We start from the raw sequence: 16,625 nt of genomic DNA, 5'->3' as shown, positions 1-16,625 counted from the left end.
GAAAAGTTCAACTAATTCTTTTAATGATGTGGCATGTGATTTAATTATTTGTGAGTCTATGTGGCAATTTAATTGTTTATGGGTGAGTGGGAATATTAGAGAAAATTTCCATAAATACTTGTCACCCTAATTCTCATAATTTTCGAACCCTAGACCCCTTGGAGGAAGAATTTCTATTTTTCCGGAATTTATTTAATCCTTGGGATATTTATCCAAATTAAATTCCAAGAGCCAAATATTTCCTTGTTTAAAGATGGAGAAATCGAGCCCCCTTACTTTTCTAGTGATTTTCGAAAATCACTATATTTGGGAAGGAATGAATTGTTTTATTTTATTTGATTCCTTACTTGATTTCCTTCCATACCTAGAATGTAATTATTCTACCAAATCTTTCCATACTTCAAGAGATCTTGTCTTACTTTATTCTAGTCAATGTTCAAAAATTCATGCCTTATTTAAAAGGCATAGAAATCGGCCCCTACCTTGTTTCATGGAGGATTTTCCTTATTTTTATTTTGCTCCATGATATTTTATTCTATATGGAAAAATACCAAAAATAAAACCATGGCTAATTACCTAGCCTAATTTTTGAAAATTAGGAGATATTGCTATCTTCTATTTTTGTTAATTCTTCTTCCCTACTTCACAATATTATTTTATTTATTTATTTAATTGGGAGAATGAGATCTTACCAAATATTCTATTCTAATTACCTAAAGATCTTGTGGAACTCTATAAATAAGAACCAAAACCCCAACCCTAGCCCCCATATTTTCGGCCCTCTCCCTCACACACTCTCTCTCAATTTTTCTTCCACATTACTCCATTAATCCTTCATCCTTTGAGAAAAAAATTGAAGTTTAATCCAAGAACTTTGAAGAATCAAGGCTAATACTTGTTTTCTACCGATTGTTTTTCGTTAAAGAGGTATTTTTGTTTAAGAGTTATGGTTGTTCTTCTTCTACCTCTTCTTTTCTTCTTCTAACCGATTAATCGGTCTTCTTGAACCCTCATGCATCTTAGTTGAGTGAAAGAGGGATAAAAAGGGATGTGGGAACTTGTATGTGTGTGTGTGTCGTGTGTATGTGTGGTGTGAGTGTGTGTGTGCCGTGTGTGTGTGTTGATGTGTTGTGTAGTGTGTGTTTGATAGTTAAGTAACATGGTGTGATAAACATGACCTTGGTTAATTAGTAATGATGAGATAAATCGTTGGGAAGGGGGAAAAAGTAATGAGACATGCATAAGTAAAAATAGTATCGAACCTAACTTGTGATATGCGCCTATGTGATTAAAAGGTGAAACTTTGGTTGCGAAGCCGGATAACGGAAAAGCGAAACTACTTGAAAACTAAGCAATCGAGGTGGGCTTTACTCTAAAAACTCTCTTTTATTTTATCTAAATGTTGTTGGGAGATATAAGGGTGGTTTAACTGTTATGCCATACCTATGTTTGTTTTTATGTGATATCTGCTCTGCTTATACGAATTCGGGTCTGAGTATGGGCCGCAAGCCCTACCGGGCTTTGTACACGATGGGATCGAGAGCCGTCCTTGCTAGTCGGCCGGTCTCGTGGGCGAAAAGTGTGGCCACACTTTCGTCGCACCATGGAATGATTGTTAATTTATGAGAAAATGGGAGGTTATTTTGACTGGCCAGTCTATGAAAATATATTTTGTGATACTCGTGATATTCTTTTATAACTGCTTAAAACTCGAGTTCACTTGGTAAGGGTGGCATAACTTATAAAATGTTTTGGCAACGAGCCCACTGAGTATTTCAAAATACTCAGCCCTGCATGTGTTTTCCCTATGTGCAGGTTGAATGACGACGAGTGGTGGCGGGTGTTGAGCAGCTTAATTAATTAATGAGGATATGTTGAACACTAAGCGTAGTTGTGTCTTCATACATAGCTATACTTTCTCTTGGTCGTTTTCCGCTGAATTTTTTATACTCTTTAGAATAGCTTTTTGGAATATTTGCATCTTGCCTTCGGTTTGAGACCTTAGTCTTTTCTGGTGATTTTGTCGTGGATACTATGTCGTACTCTTAAGGTTTTGATTCTCGTTTATGATATCTTTCTTCCTTTAATCTTCTAGGTTAAGTTGTTGCATTTAATACTCTGATATTCCTTTCATTCTTTTGGTCAATACTACTTTAATGAAACCCTAGCCTATGTTTACTTCTTTGGAGTCGGTTTTGGGTAGCAGCCGCCGCATTTATTGTACCCTAGGAGGGCGGGCTGTTACACATATAGCGACGACATTGGCGGACCGGTACGGTTGCTGCAACCTCCGGAGTGATTGCACTGGCCGGATCGGACTGTCTACTTTTCATAAATGCACCTCTGCTATAAGGCAGCTTGCCTATGCCGGACCGGCTGATATGTTCGACGAATACCTACAGATGGGTGAGACGACTAGTCTAGAGGTGCTCCGGCAGTTTTGCAAGGGCATGCGGGAAGTCTTTGGTCCGGAGTTCCTACGAAAGCCAACCTCTGATGAGTGCCAGAGACTGCTAGATATGCACGGTGCGGTGCACAGTTTCCCAGGGATGATGGGCAGCATTGATTGCATGCATTGGGAGTGGAAAAACTGCCCGGTGGCGTGGAAAGGCCAGTTCACTACTGGTTTCAAAAGCAAACATCCTTCGATGATCCTGGAAGCCGTTGCTGACTACCGTTTGCGAATCCGGCATGCGTATTTCGGTGTTGCAGGTTCGAACAACGACATCAACGTTCTGCAGTCGTCGCCTATCTTCAATGATGAGTGCCGGGGAGAGGGTCCAGAGATCAGTTTCGTAGCAAACGGCACGCAGTATCGCAGGGGATACTATTTGGCAGATGGAATATACCCTCGTTGGCCCGTATTCGTCAAGACACTTCGCCAACCGGCTGGAGCGAGGAGACAATATTTTGCGCGAAAACAAGAGGCCGCTAGGAAAGATGTTGAGCGAGCTTTTGGTGTGCTCCAAGCGCGATGGGCCATTATACGCTGCCCGGCACGAGTTTGGCACGAAGATGATGTCGCGAATATTATGTTAGCATGTATCATATTGCACAATATGATAATAGAAGATGAAGGATTTGCTGCAGAACGTTGGGCACCGGAAGATGGTGCAAGTACAAGTCACGGCGTTGCCTCCGCGCCGATACAGATGGGTGTACCACGTAGTAATGAATATCTGATCCAACGTTTCGCTGATATACGCAGGAGCACAGCACATCTCCAACTCTAGGTCGATTTGATTGAAGAGGTCTGGGCACGTAGGGGAGGCGGCGTAGCGTGAAGAACATGTGTGATTTTCCATAGATTAAATTTTCGTTGTAATTTTCCCCTTACTTTAATCCGACGAAAATTTAGTTTTCAATTTCAATTTGTTTTATTAGCCGTTTTTATCTAATTATTTTTAGTCCGATAATTTTAATTGTAATTGAATTATAATATACAACAAATAAAATAAAGTAAAGTGTGGCTAAAAAAAGTGTCCACTATTGCTGCGGAAACTTTTTTTTGTGGCCGTGAATAAATAAAAAGTGACTATGGACAAAAAACATAAAAGTGTCCAGCCAAAGTGTCCATCCTATTATGGATGCTCTAATTGCCGAAGGAAAGTGACGAATGAGTTGTGAATAATCTAAGTTTGGAACTTTTGTTACTGTATTAGCTTCTTTGTAACTTGTAGGACCTGAAAATATATTACTCCCTTCGATCACTAAAAATAATCTCATAGGTATATGACATGAATTTTAGTAAAAACTTAATAAATTAAGCTAAAAAATAATCTCATAGGTATATGACATGAATTTTAGTAAAAACTTAATAAATTAAGAGAGAATTAGAAAGAGTGGGTAAAATAGGAGAGAGAAATGGAAAAAGTAGTTAAAGTATGAGAGAGAGAAAAAAGTGGATAGATGGTAGATATAAGTTCTAAATAAGTAGGAATAATTTGAAAAAAAAATTCTATTTTTAGATGAGCCTATTGCTTGAGGAAGGACCAAAATGATAAAATGAGACTATTTTTTATAGACGGACATAGTATTTAAGTTGCTAGTTCCTTTTTTTCCTACAAAGTAGTTCCCTTCTCAAGGGCATTTTAGGCATTCATATACTCAATAGGTCTTATAACTCATCTTATAATTAAGAGTGAACTACAAAAATGGTGCATAAACTATTAGTTTACCTCGTTCATAGTCCCTGAACTTTGAAAATATCGCCAGACATCATTGGACTAACAGTTTATTTCTAAATTGATCATTTTGGCTATTTTTGATCCGAAAATGCCCTTTAGAGCATTTGGGCAATTTCGTTTTTTCACATTTTAACTATTTCAATATGATATTATTTCAATAATATACTAAATCTGATATTATTTCAAAATTATCTTCTTCTTCCATTTGCCATCATTCACTTTGTTTTTTTTTTATTTCAATATTAGATTTAATTTTATAAAATTAAATTTAAAATTTGAATTTCTAAATACCAATAAATTATTTTTAATTAAAATTATTAATTTATGCAGTATTTATTATAAAAGAGTTTTGTGTGAGTTGGCTTCATAGTTTGATTTCTATATATATAGCTATAAGACGAGAAAGAATATATAAATTATAATTTTAATTAAAATAATTTATTAATATTTAAAAATTTAAATTTTCAATTTAATTTTATTAAATTAAATCTAATATTGAAATAAATAAAAAACAAAAAGAAGGATGACAAAAGGAAGAAGAAGATAATTTTAAAATAATATCAGATTTAGTACATCATTAAAATAATATCACATTGAAACCGTTAAAAGGTGAAAAGATGAAATTGCCCAAATGCTTAAAAGAACATTTTCGGAACAAAAATAGCTAGAAGGACCAATTTCAAAATAAGTCCTTAATCTAGAGATGTTTGACGATATTTTTAAAGTCCAGAGACTATTAACGAAATGAATCCATAATCCATGAACTATTTTTGCAGTTCACTCTATAATTAATCATACATATAATTAATCATACGTAGTAGCCACTAAACTTAGATTTAATGAATCGCATTTTCTCTGAGTTTTTGTAGCCTAGCATTTACAAGATTCTCATAAATGTTCACAAACAATTGAGATACGATTTCAAGGATAGATAAGATTTGCCGACAAGGTTTGTGTCATATAGGGGTACTAGGTGCAAAATCATTTCGCCAAAGATCAAAATCATGTACATTTTGTAAACTGGTAAATTAAAATTATCTTTGAGGAAATGAAAGAAGAAATAATAGAAGAAAATTAACATAAAGTAGCAATCACCAGAAACCGACTCCATTCTTTTTATCTTTAGGGCTTAAAGAAAAAGGAAATCTTTACGTTCTAATCTATTATTTAATTACAACTTTTGAGTCCATGCAATAATAAAAATATTTATATAAAGTAGTACTCACAAAAAACTAATCAATTGTAGTGGAGTCATCCTTGAAAAATATAGTACTACTAAATAGTTCTCTAACTCAACTTGTTCAACACCCTTCATTCCATTTTACTCTTACACCCTTCATTCCATTTTACTCTTACATGCAAGTTGTATAATTAATTTTAGGTTTTCAATCATCACTTTTATTTTTCACACACTCAGTCGCTGAAAATCAAATGATAGGGTCGATTGTCTAACAACATTGAAATTATAAATATTAATTTATAATAACTTGGTTTACACAATTGATTAAAATTTTGAAATGCAAATGGGGTAGTGTTTCCCTTGCACATTATTTATATAATAAATCTTGCACGAATGGAGAAGACTCATTCGAGAATCCCTTAATTATGGACTAAAAAAGATCAAAAAAGGTGATGGAAATGAAATAAAGTCTACATAGGTAAGGTCCATACACGAAACTAGATATCGTCATTTGGTCAAAAAGATTCAACAAAGGGAGATGAGATTTGTGGGGATTCATCTTTTTTAATTTTGGCTCCTTCTCAACACCCATCAACGGCCTAAATTCACCATATCAAATGCAGTTCTTCAACTTGTATTCCATATATATAATAGCGCAACGTAGTAGAAAACGCCACAAGAAAGGTGTTAGAAATGAATCACTCACTGATCCCATCAAAAGGCCATATAAGGAGAGAAGATTATTGACATGTCTATGAAATAGTTAGAATCAACATTTAGTCGATGTTAAATAAGAAGTGGATGTACATATAATACATTAACCTATTAATTATGTAACACGCGTCAATTGGAATGAAATTACTTAGTATTGTAAAGAAGACCCAAAGTTTGTGTAACAATTTTCATGCAATACATTAATCTATTTATTTGATAACACGCGTCGATTGAAATGAAATTACTTATTATTGTCAAACCAATAGCTTTCTATAGTTGTTTTGTTCTACTTTTAGGAAAAGGGATTTTAGTCATCCTCTCCTCTAAAACTCCTCATTCCTTCACGACTCCAAACATTACTTTGGGTGACAAATAACAAATATTTTCCCCCCAACATTTAATACTTTTTCCATGGACCAATTTGCATTATTCATGCTCCCACTTGTTATAATCTCCACTTTTTTCACAGGCGATGTAAGCATATTAAAGCACCAAATAAGTTATTTCATTAAAGATAGAAATTGATTGAAATCCCATATGATACCAATACAATAATACTAGCCCTATCACGTACGTAATTTTATCATGGTAGTAATTTAGATGACTAAAAAGAGAATTTCTTTTTTTTTAAGACTCATTTTTAATATTCAAGTGTTTTTTTTTTTTTTTGGTTCCTAGAATTTTCTAATAAACCACTTATATATAGTGTGTCTTTGTGCATTTGTAATTATTAAAAATATTTACATTTACTAGTACAGTCAATCTTCATAAATTTTTATATAACGGGCCCAGACGGTCTTTTACTTTATTCCGATCCTATAAATACCCATTCATCCTCGAACTCAACAACCCAACAACTCTATAAACATAGCATTATTTTTAGAGTAAGAGCAAAATGCAAACAAACCAAATGAATGAGCTTCATTATCTCCTACAATCAAACCTATCCCAATTGGTTGACACCAACATGAACCCCCTCTACCAAGTGCAGAAATGGGGGTGTGTGAGCAGCAACTCGACGACCTCGGACGAGGCAGAGGACCAGCAGCAGATGAGCATTATAAACGAGCGGAAGCAGCGTCGGATGATCTCCAACAGGGAGTCCGCGAGGCGTTCGAGGATGCGGAAGCAGCAGCAGCTAGACGAGCTCTGGTCGCAGGTGGTTTGCCTCAGGAATGAGAACCACCAGCTGATCGAGAAGCTCAACCACGCCCTCGACACCAACGATCGCCTCCTTCACGAGAATTCGCAGCTTAAAGAGGACGCATCTGAGCTTCGACAGATGCTCGCTCACATGCACCTTAATTCTCCTCCTCCTCCTCTGCCCTCTGCATCAATATCCACTTCTCACTTTGATTGAATGCTACTATTCTTGTCTTTTTATCTGTACATTAATTATTATTGCTACTGCTTATTGAAATCCCTTCTTGTCTACAAAATAGTGATCCTGACTAAACTCAACCAACAAATTTTAAACATAGCTTCATCAAATTAACAAAGAAACATAACTCTAGTGGATCTAATTTTTAAAATTTTGAGATTCCAAAAAGCCAACTTTCTTATCTTGTTGTACAAAAAATAATTCCACAAAACAATCCAATAATTTAATTATTTCAAAAGGAATATTCAACTTTAACTTGTATAAAAAAAATTATGCTTCATGCGTCATTAATGGTTAGATTATAAAAATTATGGCCAATTTTGTCGTGCGTGAGCAGTGGCAGTCAAAGCTCCACGCGTGGTCGTGGACATGCTTTCTGTCTCGTCACAAATAAGGAATTGCTTGCCACATTTTATTTGCTGTTTTATAAAGTTTAAAAGTAAGGGGAAAAATGAAGAACAAATTGTCAACATCATACTTTGGAGGGAAAAAGTTGCTAATGAAGGAATAATCATTTAGAAAACAAAGGGGTAATCAAATTCATAGTAGTCAACATTTGGTGACAAGAACTTCAATGGAGATTTTAGACATCAACAAAGAGTCAAAGATTTATTGGAGTCTAGAAAGACCGATTAGCGTACGCTAGAGTAGCAATGCGTAGCGAAAAAATGTACATGGTCGTATGTAGGGACTAGACATGCACCTCCGAGAGCCTTACTTAGAATAATAGAGAAAAATCATCAATGCTCTGCTCAACATTCTTCTCATCACAGCTCAATTTGCACATAAAAAATATATGTAGGTGCAAGTGGATGGATACTCAGGTGGATATGTGTCAAAAGATACATACATACTTTGAGATATTGTCAAGTCATCACAATAACATATGCGGGTTTTTTTCTAAAGGCTCGAGTTACTAAATTATTTTGTGAGCTGAACTTCGATTGTGTAGTCTAAGTTTTTTCTGTAATCTATCGTATCTAAACTTTCTCATGCCAAGGGGATGGACATATCCCATAATTACCCTGAACTTCCTCTTGCCGGGAATGTGACCATAGTCCCTAGAAACTTTAACCGGCCAACCTACTTGATTACTCATAGTCCTGGTGACATTAGCTTGAGTAGGATTTGATGTGTTACCGAGAATTTTGGCATAGCCAAATAGATAGACATCACATAAAATAAATATTTATGGCATGGCAATAATCTTGAAAATGGATCCGAGTTGGGTTGGAGAGAAAAACCAATATTTCATAAATATTTAAAAGTATTTAAAACAATATTCACACTTATTGTGTTGGATATAAAGTCCACTTGGGGTGCATTAAATATTATTAACTTTTTAAGTTGCTAACTCTACTTACTCATCAAACGAGGACATTAATAGTCAACACATAGCGTAAAAAAGTATATTGAAATGTCAACAAAATTATGAGTTGACATTTTAATGTCATCGTGTTGATATTTTTAATACACTGCGTTGATGAGTTAACAAAGTTAGCGACTTAAGAAAGTTAACAATGGTCACCCCTCAAGTCCACCTAAGGTGCTTCTAATTCTTCAAATAAAAGTCTCACCCCGGGTCTAGCTTTTCTTCCATGTTCGGCCTTAAGAAAATAAATGGGAAATTAAGTTTACTAAGCTTAGAATAAGGTTCAGATACACATCTTAATTTTATGCCTCACGTGAAAGATTTCTGACATTCCATTATATTAATTAATCAAGAAATTTGATTACTTTTACTATTTCAATCTTGAGATTTTTAATTACTGAGAGATGAATAAAATCAAAAGATTTAATTTGGAAATTTAATTTCATTGGAATTAAAAGATTCTGGTAATGAATAATAAGTACTATGCCCATTGCTTAATTGAAGCCGATCCATAATTAATTTGTTCAACCCAACTAGGCAGTCCAAAGTTCATATCAGATAGGGTCCCAATCTTGAAAATAATTGGGCCAAACAAAACCACTATAAACCCATCCTCCAAACATAATTTAATCGGCCCAATTATCAGACTATTCGGGTTAATTCATAGATGAAGGTTTAAATTGACATCCCTATAGTCGGGTTAATTCATAGATGAAGGTTTAAATTGACATCCCAATTAGGGATGTCATTCCAACCCGAAACTCGTGGCTCGGCTCGAATAGCCCGATAAAATTAGTGGATTAAGGCTATAATTTTATAACTCGAATACAAAACGGGCTAAACGGGTTGGTCCGAATGGGTTGACGGGTTAAACGGGTTGGCCCGAATGGGTTACAACTTTTATATAAAAATATTAAATTTTAAGGGTTTTTTGTATTTTTGAATTTCATGTGGCACAATTATTAGTCTTCTTCATTCTATACTTTTCTACTCGATCACACATTATCACTTTTCAAGTTCTACTTCGACTCATTATTCCATCATCTCATCATCTGCCCTACTATCTTACCACCAATCAAGACAAACTTAAGAACTAACCCATCAAAATCTCAATATATTTATCATTTTAATAATGATTCATGTAAAACATGATTTTTAATCTTTATAAATAATTAATTATGAACAATGCCAAAATAATGATACGAACACAAGCTTTAGTTCAAATTGATTGATTTAATTTTGATTTATCTTTATTTATGTTGTAGTTGAATGAGATGAAAGACTTCTCTCCAATGTTAGAAAACTATGAAAAAAAAATTGAAGATTTTATATGCTTCTAAAACTAAGAAGAGAAAATATCTAAAACTGAAAATCATTTAAGAGGAAAATTTAAATACAAGATACTATTTTCGAAAGTGTTAGGCCTGAATAGCCTAATAGGTTAGCCCGAAATCCGACGGGCTAGGGTTAGTGCTAAAAATTTACGACCCGGAAAATTCATAACCCGAATAGCTCGCACCTAAATAGCCTGGCAACCCGAGTAGGTTGGCCCAAACCTCAATGGATCAGCTCGATTGACATCCCTAATCCCAATATATGTACGTGAAAAACTACAAGAGTGAACTACAAAATTGGCTTCTACGTGTGACAAGTCGAATGCTAGAGGTACCTATGTTTAAAAAAAATGCATTGTAAGCCTTTACGTATGAGTATAATATCATTTCAGACCTTTTTTTCACTATTTTGAGTCTTTTATACCCTTTTCCCCTCACCTTTAACCTAAATGTAATTCCAAGGTTGTTTTAGTCTTTTTCATTTTTATTACTATGTACTATGTTTATTTTATATTAAAATATTATTTTCATTTAATCTATAAATATTATAAATTTAATTAGATTGATAAATTAAAATAATTTATGTTTTTTATTTTAGTTAAACTAAATAGAAGATGGATTGTCGTAATATTAGGATTTATGTTCATATTTTAGTTAAACATCTTCTATTTAATTTTAATATTAACCTAATTGAGAAATTAGGATTTATTTTAGTTTAGCTAAAATATTTTACTTCTTTTTAATAGTTATCGTAAGAATGATTTATGTTTTTTATTTTAGTTTGATAAGTATTTTAATTTATCAATTTAATTAAATTTACAACATTTGTGATTAAATGAAAATAATATTTAATAAAAAATAAACATAGTACATAGTAATAAAAATAAAAAAGACTAAAACATCTTTGAAATTACATTTAAGTTAAAAGTGAGGGAAAGAGAGTATAAAAGACTCAAATAGCAAAAAAAAATATAAAATGATATTATATCCATATAGAGACTTACAATGCATTTTTTTAAATATGACTACCTCTAGCGTTCTTATCATAGCGTTCTTATCATAGAGGCAAATTTTATAGTTCAATCAAACTACAATCATGCGAAAAAGCTATAAATGGAATTGGAGATGAAATAGCTGACAAATATGTGAGGAAACTAATAAAAGCAGCATTCAGAAAAGTACATCGGTCTGATGAATTTTCTGTGGCGTTTAGTTATTTTGTTTAGGATAATTTTTTATTTCGGAGCTTTACCAGGTCTAGATGGTCTTTAGCAACTGCCATTTGTTTGTTGGTATTTTAATGGGTTGGATTAATAGCGAAAGTGTATAGGAAATAGTTATAAGATAAGATTAAATAAAAAATAATAGTATAAAATATAAAAAAAAAATATGTAATCTGATTCTCATATGGTTATATAATTTGGGAAATAGTTGAGAATTTAGATATTAATTCGAATAGAGTAGTCACCGACGCGGTGGTCGAAGCATTAACATTCTCTCTCTTCAAATCCTCACAGCTAACTCTCAGATCGGAAATCTTACTCCTCTCCTCTCTCTCTCTCTCACCCACTCAACAGAACAGCACGCACAACACATATCTGCGTGTATCTATATCCGTTCTCACACTCCAATCCACCACTAACAACTTGTCTACTGTTTCGATAAGCAGCCACCGAGTATAGGATTGGCCGGATTCGCGCACTGATTCGTGATGGCTGTGGCGGTCCGGGGCAGTCGGGTCGGATCGGGCGGCGGATCCGTCCTCCGCAGCTTTTTCAGCTACCGGATCTTCGTTTCCGCCATGTTCACTCTCCTTTTCCTCGCTACTCTCTCCGTCCTCCTCACATCTCACCCCTCACACAACGATTCGGTTAGTATTCACAATTTATGCCCTTTTTCAGTGTTGCAATGCAATAAGTATCAGTATTCTATTATTTCCGGTGTCTCATATCTGTTTTTGGTTTGGGAATTAGAGGAGATTTGTGGCAATTGACATTTATATTTATGGATGTGATGTGATTATTTGCTCGATCGATTTTAGTGTGTGTAATTTTACATATGAGTCAGAATTATTTCAAAATAATCCTACTTTATAATCCAGATGTTGGAATTTGCCGTTTGATTATTGATTGTAGCTGAATGTGTTATGTTGTGTGTTTAGATATATTTACTGCGTATGATGAACATATACCACGCTCAATTAGTTTGTTGGATATGAATCCTGTTTGGTTGAAATTGAACCTAAATCAGATGTTTCTTTGTTGAAAATTGTTGTGAGCAGGTTATGGATGCTACAGGAAATGCACATGTAAGGCGGAGTTTTCTAGCATGGCAGTCCGATCCTGTGAAGACTAGGCTCGATTTGATATATAACCAGGCAAACAATCATGTTGCATTAGTTAATGCATATGCCACCTACGCCAGAAAACTCAAACTGGAGATATCCAAGCAACTTAAGATGTTTGATGATTTGGCTCAGAATTTCTCTGACATCCAACTGAAGCAGGCTTATCGTGCTGCTCTGTTTGAATCTGATGGGCCGGTTGATGAGGATGTTTTGAGGCAGTTTGAGAAGGAGGTAAAAGATAAAGTTAAGATTGCTAGGCTAATGATTGCAGAGAATAAGGAATCATATGACAATCAGTTAAAGATTCAAAAACTGAAGGACACAATATTTGCTGTGAACGAATTGCTTTTGAAGGCCAAGAAAAATGGGGTATTTGCCAGCTTGATTGCGGCCAAATCCACCCCCAAGAGTTTACATTGTTTAGCTATGCGGCTTATGGAGGAGAGAATTGCTCATCCTGAAAAGTATGTGGATGATGAGCCTGGCCCTGAGCTTGAAGATCCTAACTTATACCACTATGCGCTGTTCTCTGACAATGTGATTGCAATCTCTGTGGTGGTAAACTCCACCCTTAAGCATGCAGAGGAGCCATGGAAACATGTATTCCATGTTGTTACTGATAGAATGAATTTTGCTGCTACTAAGGTTTGGTTTAAGATGAGGCCATTACAAGGCGGAGCTCATATTGAGATCAAGGCTGTGGATGATTTCAAGTTCTTAAATCCTTCATACGCACCTGTGCTTAAGCAGCTTCAATCTGCTAAGTTAAGGAAGTATTACTTTGAGACCAGAGCTGAGAACACCTCTACAGATGTAAACAACATGAAGTATAGAAATCCCAAGTATTTATCGATGCTCAATCACCTTCGGTTCTACTTGCCTGAACTCTACCCGAAGCTGCACAAGATTCTATTTCTGGATGATGATGTTGTAGTTCAGAAGGATTTGACTGCCTTGTGGAAAATTGATTTGGATGGGAAGGTTAATGGTGCTGTCAGCACTTGCTTTGGGTCCTTCCACCGTTATTCTGAATATTTAAACTTTTCTCATCCTCTCATCAAGCAGAAGTTTAGTCCAAGGGCTTGTGCTTGGGCTTTTGGCATGAATATTTTCGACCTTGATGCCTGGAGACAGGAGAAATGCACTGAGCAATATCATTATTGGCAGGATTTGGTAAGTTACTGTGTTTTCACCTGTTTACTTAGCTAGGTATTTTGTTGCTAATTTACTTTCCCATTAAATGGTCACTAATCATATGGTTAATGAATGTCAGAATGAGGATCGTTCGTTATGGAAGATGGGGACTCTACCAGCTGGGCTTGTTACTTTTTACTCAACAACCAAGCCTTTGGATAAAGCTTGGCATGTTCTGGGACTCGGTATCAATCCTAGTATCAGTATGGAGGAAATTGAGAAGGCTGCTGTCATCCATTTCAGTGGAGACATGAAGCCGTGGCTGGATATTGCCATGAACCTTTACAAGCATCTGTGGACAAAGTATGTTGATAATACAATGGATTTTGTGCAGATGTGCAATTTTGGCATGTAGAGACGTGCAACTACGGCCAAAGCAAACACAAGATATCAGGCATATATCATAGCTTTTCAGAACGATGATTCTACATATTGCTCTCGCCATGAAAATTTTCTGGTAGCTGCTATTTATCTTAGTTAATGTGGACGGGCCTGAAGGAAACTTGTGTTGGTGTTTTGTATACTCATAAACCTATTCTTTGTAGAGGATGGGCATAATGATTCGGAAATAGAGAAGGCTTAGCATCATTTCACCAAGGTTCTTATGCCAACTTTTAGCTATTCTCTAGTTTGGTACACTGGTGAAAATCTGCTCTTGTCTGAGGTATTGCTTTACTTTGTTACAGACTGGATTGTGATATTTCATCAACACAAGAATCATTATATTTTTGCATTCTAAGATTATAAATCAATTTTATTCTTGGATGCTTGGACTGCACTGCACTTTGCTTATGCGTAAATGGTCATATATTGTGTTTTCATATATGTGCATTTGTAAAATCTACACTCATTTTATACGATTACAACCCTCAATGAGTACATATTCATAAAAATAATCTGATTAGAAAATATTGAAATTGATGTTATAATTTGTAATTATGTAAATGAATAGCATTATATGGAGTAGTATATTCAATCAAAAATGTAACTCTGGTCTATTTACTACACTTTCTTCGTCCTAGCGGAGATTGCTCTTTCGACGACATGCGAATTTGTATAGTATTGTTTTATTTGTCAACAATTTTTTATAGTAACAAAAAATGTACTAGTAGTACTAGTATTATTTAGCTTATCATTGGAAAAACTTCATGCCTGACTCGGTCACATGTAGGACGACCCAAGCAAAGCTAGTATTAGTATTATTTAGCATATATCTAAACAAAAAGCTGAAAATCCCCCCCAAAAAAACAAAAAGTCGAAGAAAGAGGCTCAATTTTTGTTGACAGCGTCCTTGACAGCATCCACAGCACCTTGTGCTTTGGCCTGTGCCTGGCATCCAGCCTGAAACACATAGTATTATTATAAAAATTAACAATTTAATTAATCCCATAAATTAGTACGTACATTCTGAATTGATTCCTTAGCGGATTGAGCAGCGTTGCTGGCCTTGTCGATGAGCTGGTTTCCCTTTTCCTGGGCTTGGCCTTTGGCCTCGCCGGCTCTGTAGCTTGCACTCTCTGTGTTATTCATATTTTGAAATGTATGAGGAAATGAGAAGGTGTTATATATTTAAAAAGTATTTTATTGTTTGGTGGTTTGTTTGAGGGTGGTATTTATAATTTGTGAGATGGGCGCCAAACTTGTGGCACCCCATATTAATATGGCCAATGCAAGATCATTCTAACATCTGTGCTTCAATATGCGAAAATTGTGGAGCAAGGTTTTGGTTGTTTGGAGTTATATGTGATTGTGAAAGTGGGAAAACTTTATAGAATTATCATTATAAACCTATCTCTATAAAATTCGTCATTATGTGTACCGTAATAGAAGTATCATTCTAAACCTATCTCTATTTGAGTTGATCTCAGGATAAGAAAATACTATAGTAGCACTATAATTTTCTCACACGCATTACAAAGACTAAAAATAATCTATTGGATCAAAATTTGGATGACCATCCATCATTATATATTTTTAACTTTAGAAACGTTAAAGGGGAGATTAATAATTGATGTAGTTATTTAGAGAAACTTAAAATTATGGAGGATTAAGAGTTACATATTTTTTCTCTAAAACTATTCATTTTTTCTGTTTTAGTCATTTTAAAGATTCAAAAATATATTTCATCATAACATTAAATTTACCTTTTCATTTGACCTCAAGATAATAATTAAATTTATATTAACCTCAACATAATAATTAAAGGGCAGTAGACAATTGTCATTTGAACCATTAAATACAATTACTTAATCATAAACATTCGATTTTCGTATTCATCTCATTTGGTAATGCCATTTGATTGATATACTTATGCATATTTTTCCATGCATATTTTTCCATGCAAATTTTTTCATACAAAAATTATGCAATTGAATTTTCATAGAATAAAATTACTTTAGTAATTTAAACCGATTGAGATTTTTGGAACTAAATTTTTTATGAGCATTTACTGTCATTGAAAATTATATGTGCATTCACGTAATCGAAAATCTACATCATCATACTTCCTCCGTCCCAAGATAAGTGACTTGTATTCCTTTTTAACGTGTCCCACTATAAGTGACCTATTTCTATTTTTAGCAAAAAGTCATCTCTCTTACTTTATTCTCCATCTACTTTATTCTCTCTTCTCCTCTCTACTTTTCCCTCTCTCATACTTTACTCTCTCCACTCTAACTTATTTAAATACCATTCCTTAAATCCCGTGCCCAAAAAAAGTAAATCACTTATCTTGGGACGGAGGGAGTAACATAATATGATCTTATCATAACATTGCATTTACAAATTGGAAAATTTCTCGTTCTGCTAAATAAGTCAAATCGAAATTAAGTTGCTGCAAGAGTACCACCTAGCATCTCACTCTGCACAACACATTGTATTTTATTTTAAATGCATATAAATATATAATATTAAATT

General features: G+C 34.5%; 4 protein-coding genes across 5 annotated transcripts; 3 read left to right on the top strand and 1 right to left on the bottom strand.

Annotated features, from left to right (window-relative positions):
* Positions 1-2,402: 2,402 nt before the first annotated feature.
* Positions 2,403-3,233, top strand: LOC125189726 (protein ALP1-like). Its single transcript, XM_048086968.1, has one exon. It carries the CDS (start codon positions 2,403-2,405, stop codon positions 3,231-3,233), a length of 831 nt encoding a protein of 276 aa, XP_047942925.1.
* A 3,648-nt stretch (positions 3,234-6,881) lies between these two features.
* Positions 6,882-7,501, top strand: LOC125188313 (basic leucine zipper 43-like). The gene has a single exon (XM_048085091.1). The coding sequence runs from the start codon at positions 6,977-6,979 to the stop codon at positions 7,439-7,441; it is 465 nt and encodes a 154-aa protein (XP_047941048.1). The 5' UTR covers positions 6,882-6,976; the 3' UTR covers positions 7,442-7,501.
* Positions 7,502-11,614: 4,113 nt separating this feature from the next.
* LOC125188312 (probable galacturonosyltransferase 9) lies at positions 11,615-14,474 on the top strand. 2 transcript variants are annotated; one of them, XR_007170720.1, is made up of 4 exons: positions 11,615-12,038; positions 12,450-13,688; positions 13,789-14,166; positions 14,255-14,474. XR_007170720.1 is itself a non-coding variant. In XM_048085090.1 (3 exons), exons 1-3 carry the CDS (start codon positions 11,880-11,882, stop codon positions 14,062-14,064), a joined length of 1,674 nt encoding a protein of 557 aa, XP_047941047.1. In that variant the 5' UTR covers positions 11,615-11,879; the 3' UTR covers positions 14,065-14,474. The 2 variants fall into 2 exon arrangements, 1 of the variants encoding a protein (XP_047941047.1); XM_048085090.1 differs by having other exon boundaries at positions 13,789-14,474.
* A 326-nt stretch (positions 14,475-14,800) lies between these two features.
* LOC125188314 (stress-induced protein KIN2-like) lies at positions 14,801-15,289 on the bottom strand. Its single transcript, XM_048085092.1, has 2 exons — positions 15,114-15,289; positions 14,801-15,050 (listed from the first exon to the last, which is right to left on the bottom strand). The coding sequence occupies exons 1-2, from the start codon at positions 15,237-15,239 to the stop codon at positions 14,979-14,981; spliced, it is 198 nt and encodes a 65-aa protein (XP_047941049.1). The 5' UTR covers positions 15,240-15,289; the 3' UTR covers positions 14,801-14,978.
* Positions 15,290-16,625: the final 1,336 nt, after the last annotated feature.

This window comes from Salvia hispanica, chromosome 5 (assembly GCF_023119035.1).
Source record: "Salvia hispanica cultivar TCC Black 2014 chromosome 5, UniMelb_Shisp_WGS_1.0, whole genome shotgun sequence".
Lineage (NCBI taxonomy): Eukaryota > Viridiplantae > Streptophyta > Magnoliopsida > Lamiales > Lamiaceae > Salvia > Salvia hispanica.
The sequence above is the reverse complement of the archived record's forward strand: the minus strand, read 5'-3'. Positions and strand labels throughout refer to the sequence as shown.

What these genes read in the sequence shown, in the direction of transcription:
- LOC125189726 (XM_048086968.1), top strand. Translation starts at nt 2,403, where the DNA reads ATGGGTGAGACGACTAGTCTAGAGGTGCTCCGGCAGTTTTGCAAGGGC.
- LOC125188313 (XM_048085091.1), top strand. Translation starts at nt 6,977, where the DNA reads ATGCAAACAAACCAAATGAATGAGCTTCATTATCTCCTACAATCAAAC.
- LOC125188312 (XM_048085090.1), top strand. Translation starts at nt 11,880, where the DNA reads ATGGCTGTGGCGGTCCGGGGCAGTCGGGTCGGATCGGGCGGCGGATCC. An exon ending in ACCCCTCACACAACGATTCG is followed by an intron (nt 12,039 to 12,449) that starts GTTAGTATTCAC and finishes TGTTGTGAGCAG; the next exon opens with GTTATGGATGCTACAGGAAA. An exon ending in ATCATTATTGGCAGGATTTG is followed by an intron (nt 13,689 to 13,788) that starts GTAAGTTACTGT and finishes AATGAATGTCAG; the next exon opens with AATGAGGATCGTTCGTTATG.
- LOC125188314 (XM_048085092.1), bottom strand. Translation starts at nt 15,239, where the DNA reads ATGAATAACACAGAGAGTGCAAGCTACAGAGCCGGCGAGGCCAAAGGC. An exon ending in CTAAGGAATCAATTCAGAAT is followed by an intron (nt 15,051 to 15,113) that starts GTACGTACTAAT and finishes TATGTGTTTCAG; the next exon opens with GCTGGATGCCAGGCACAGGC.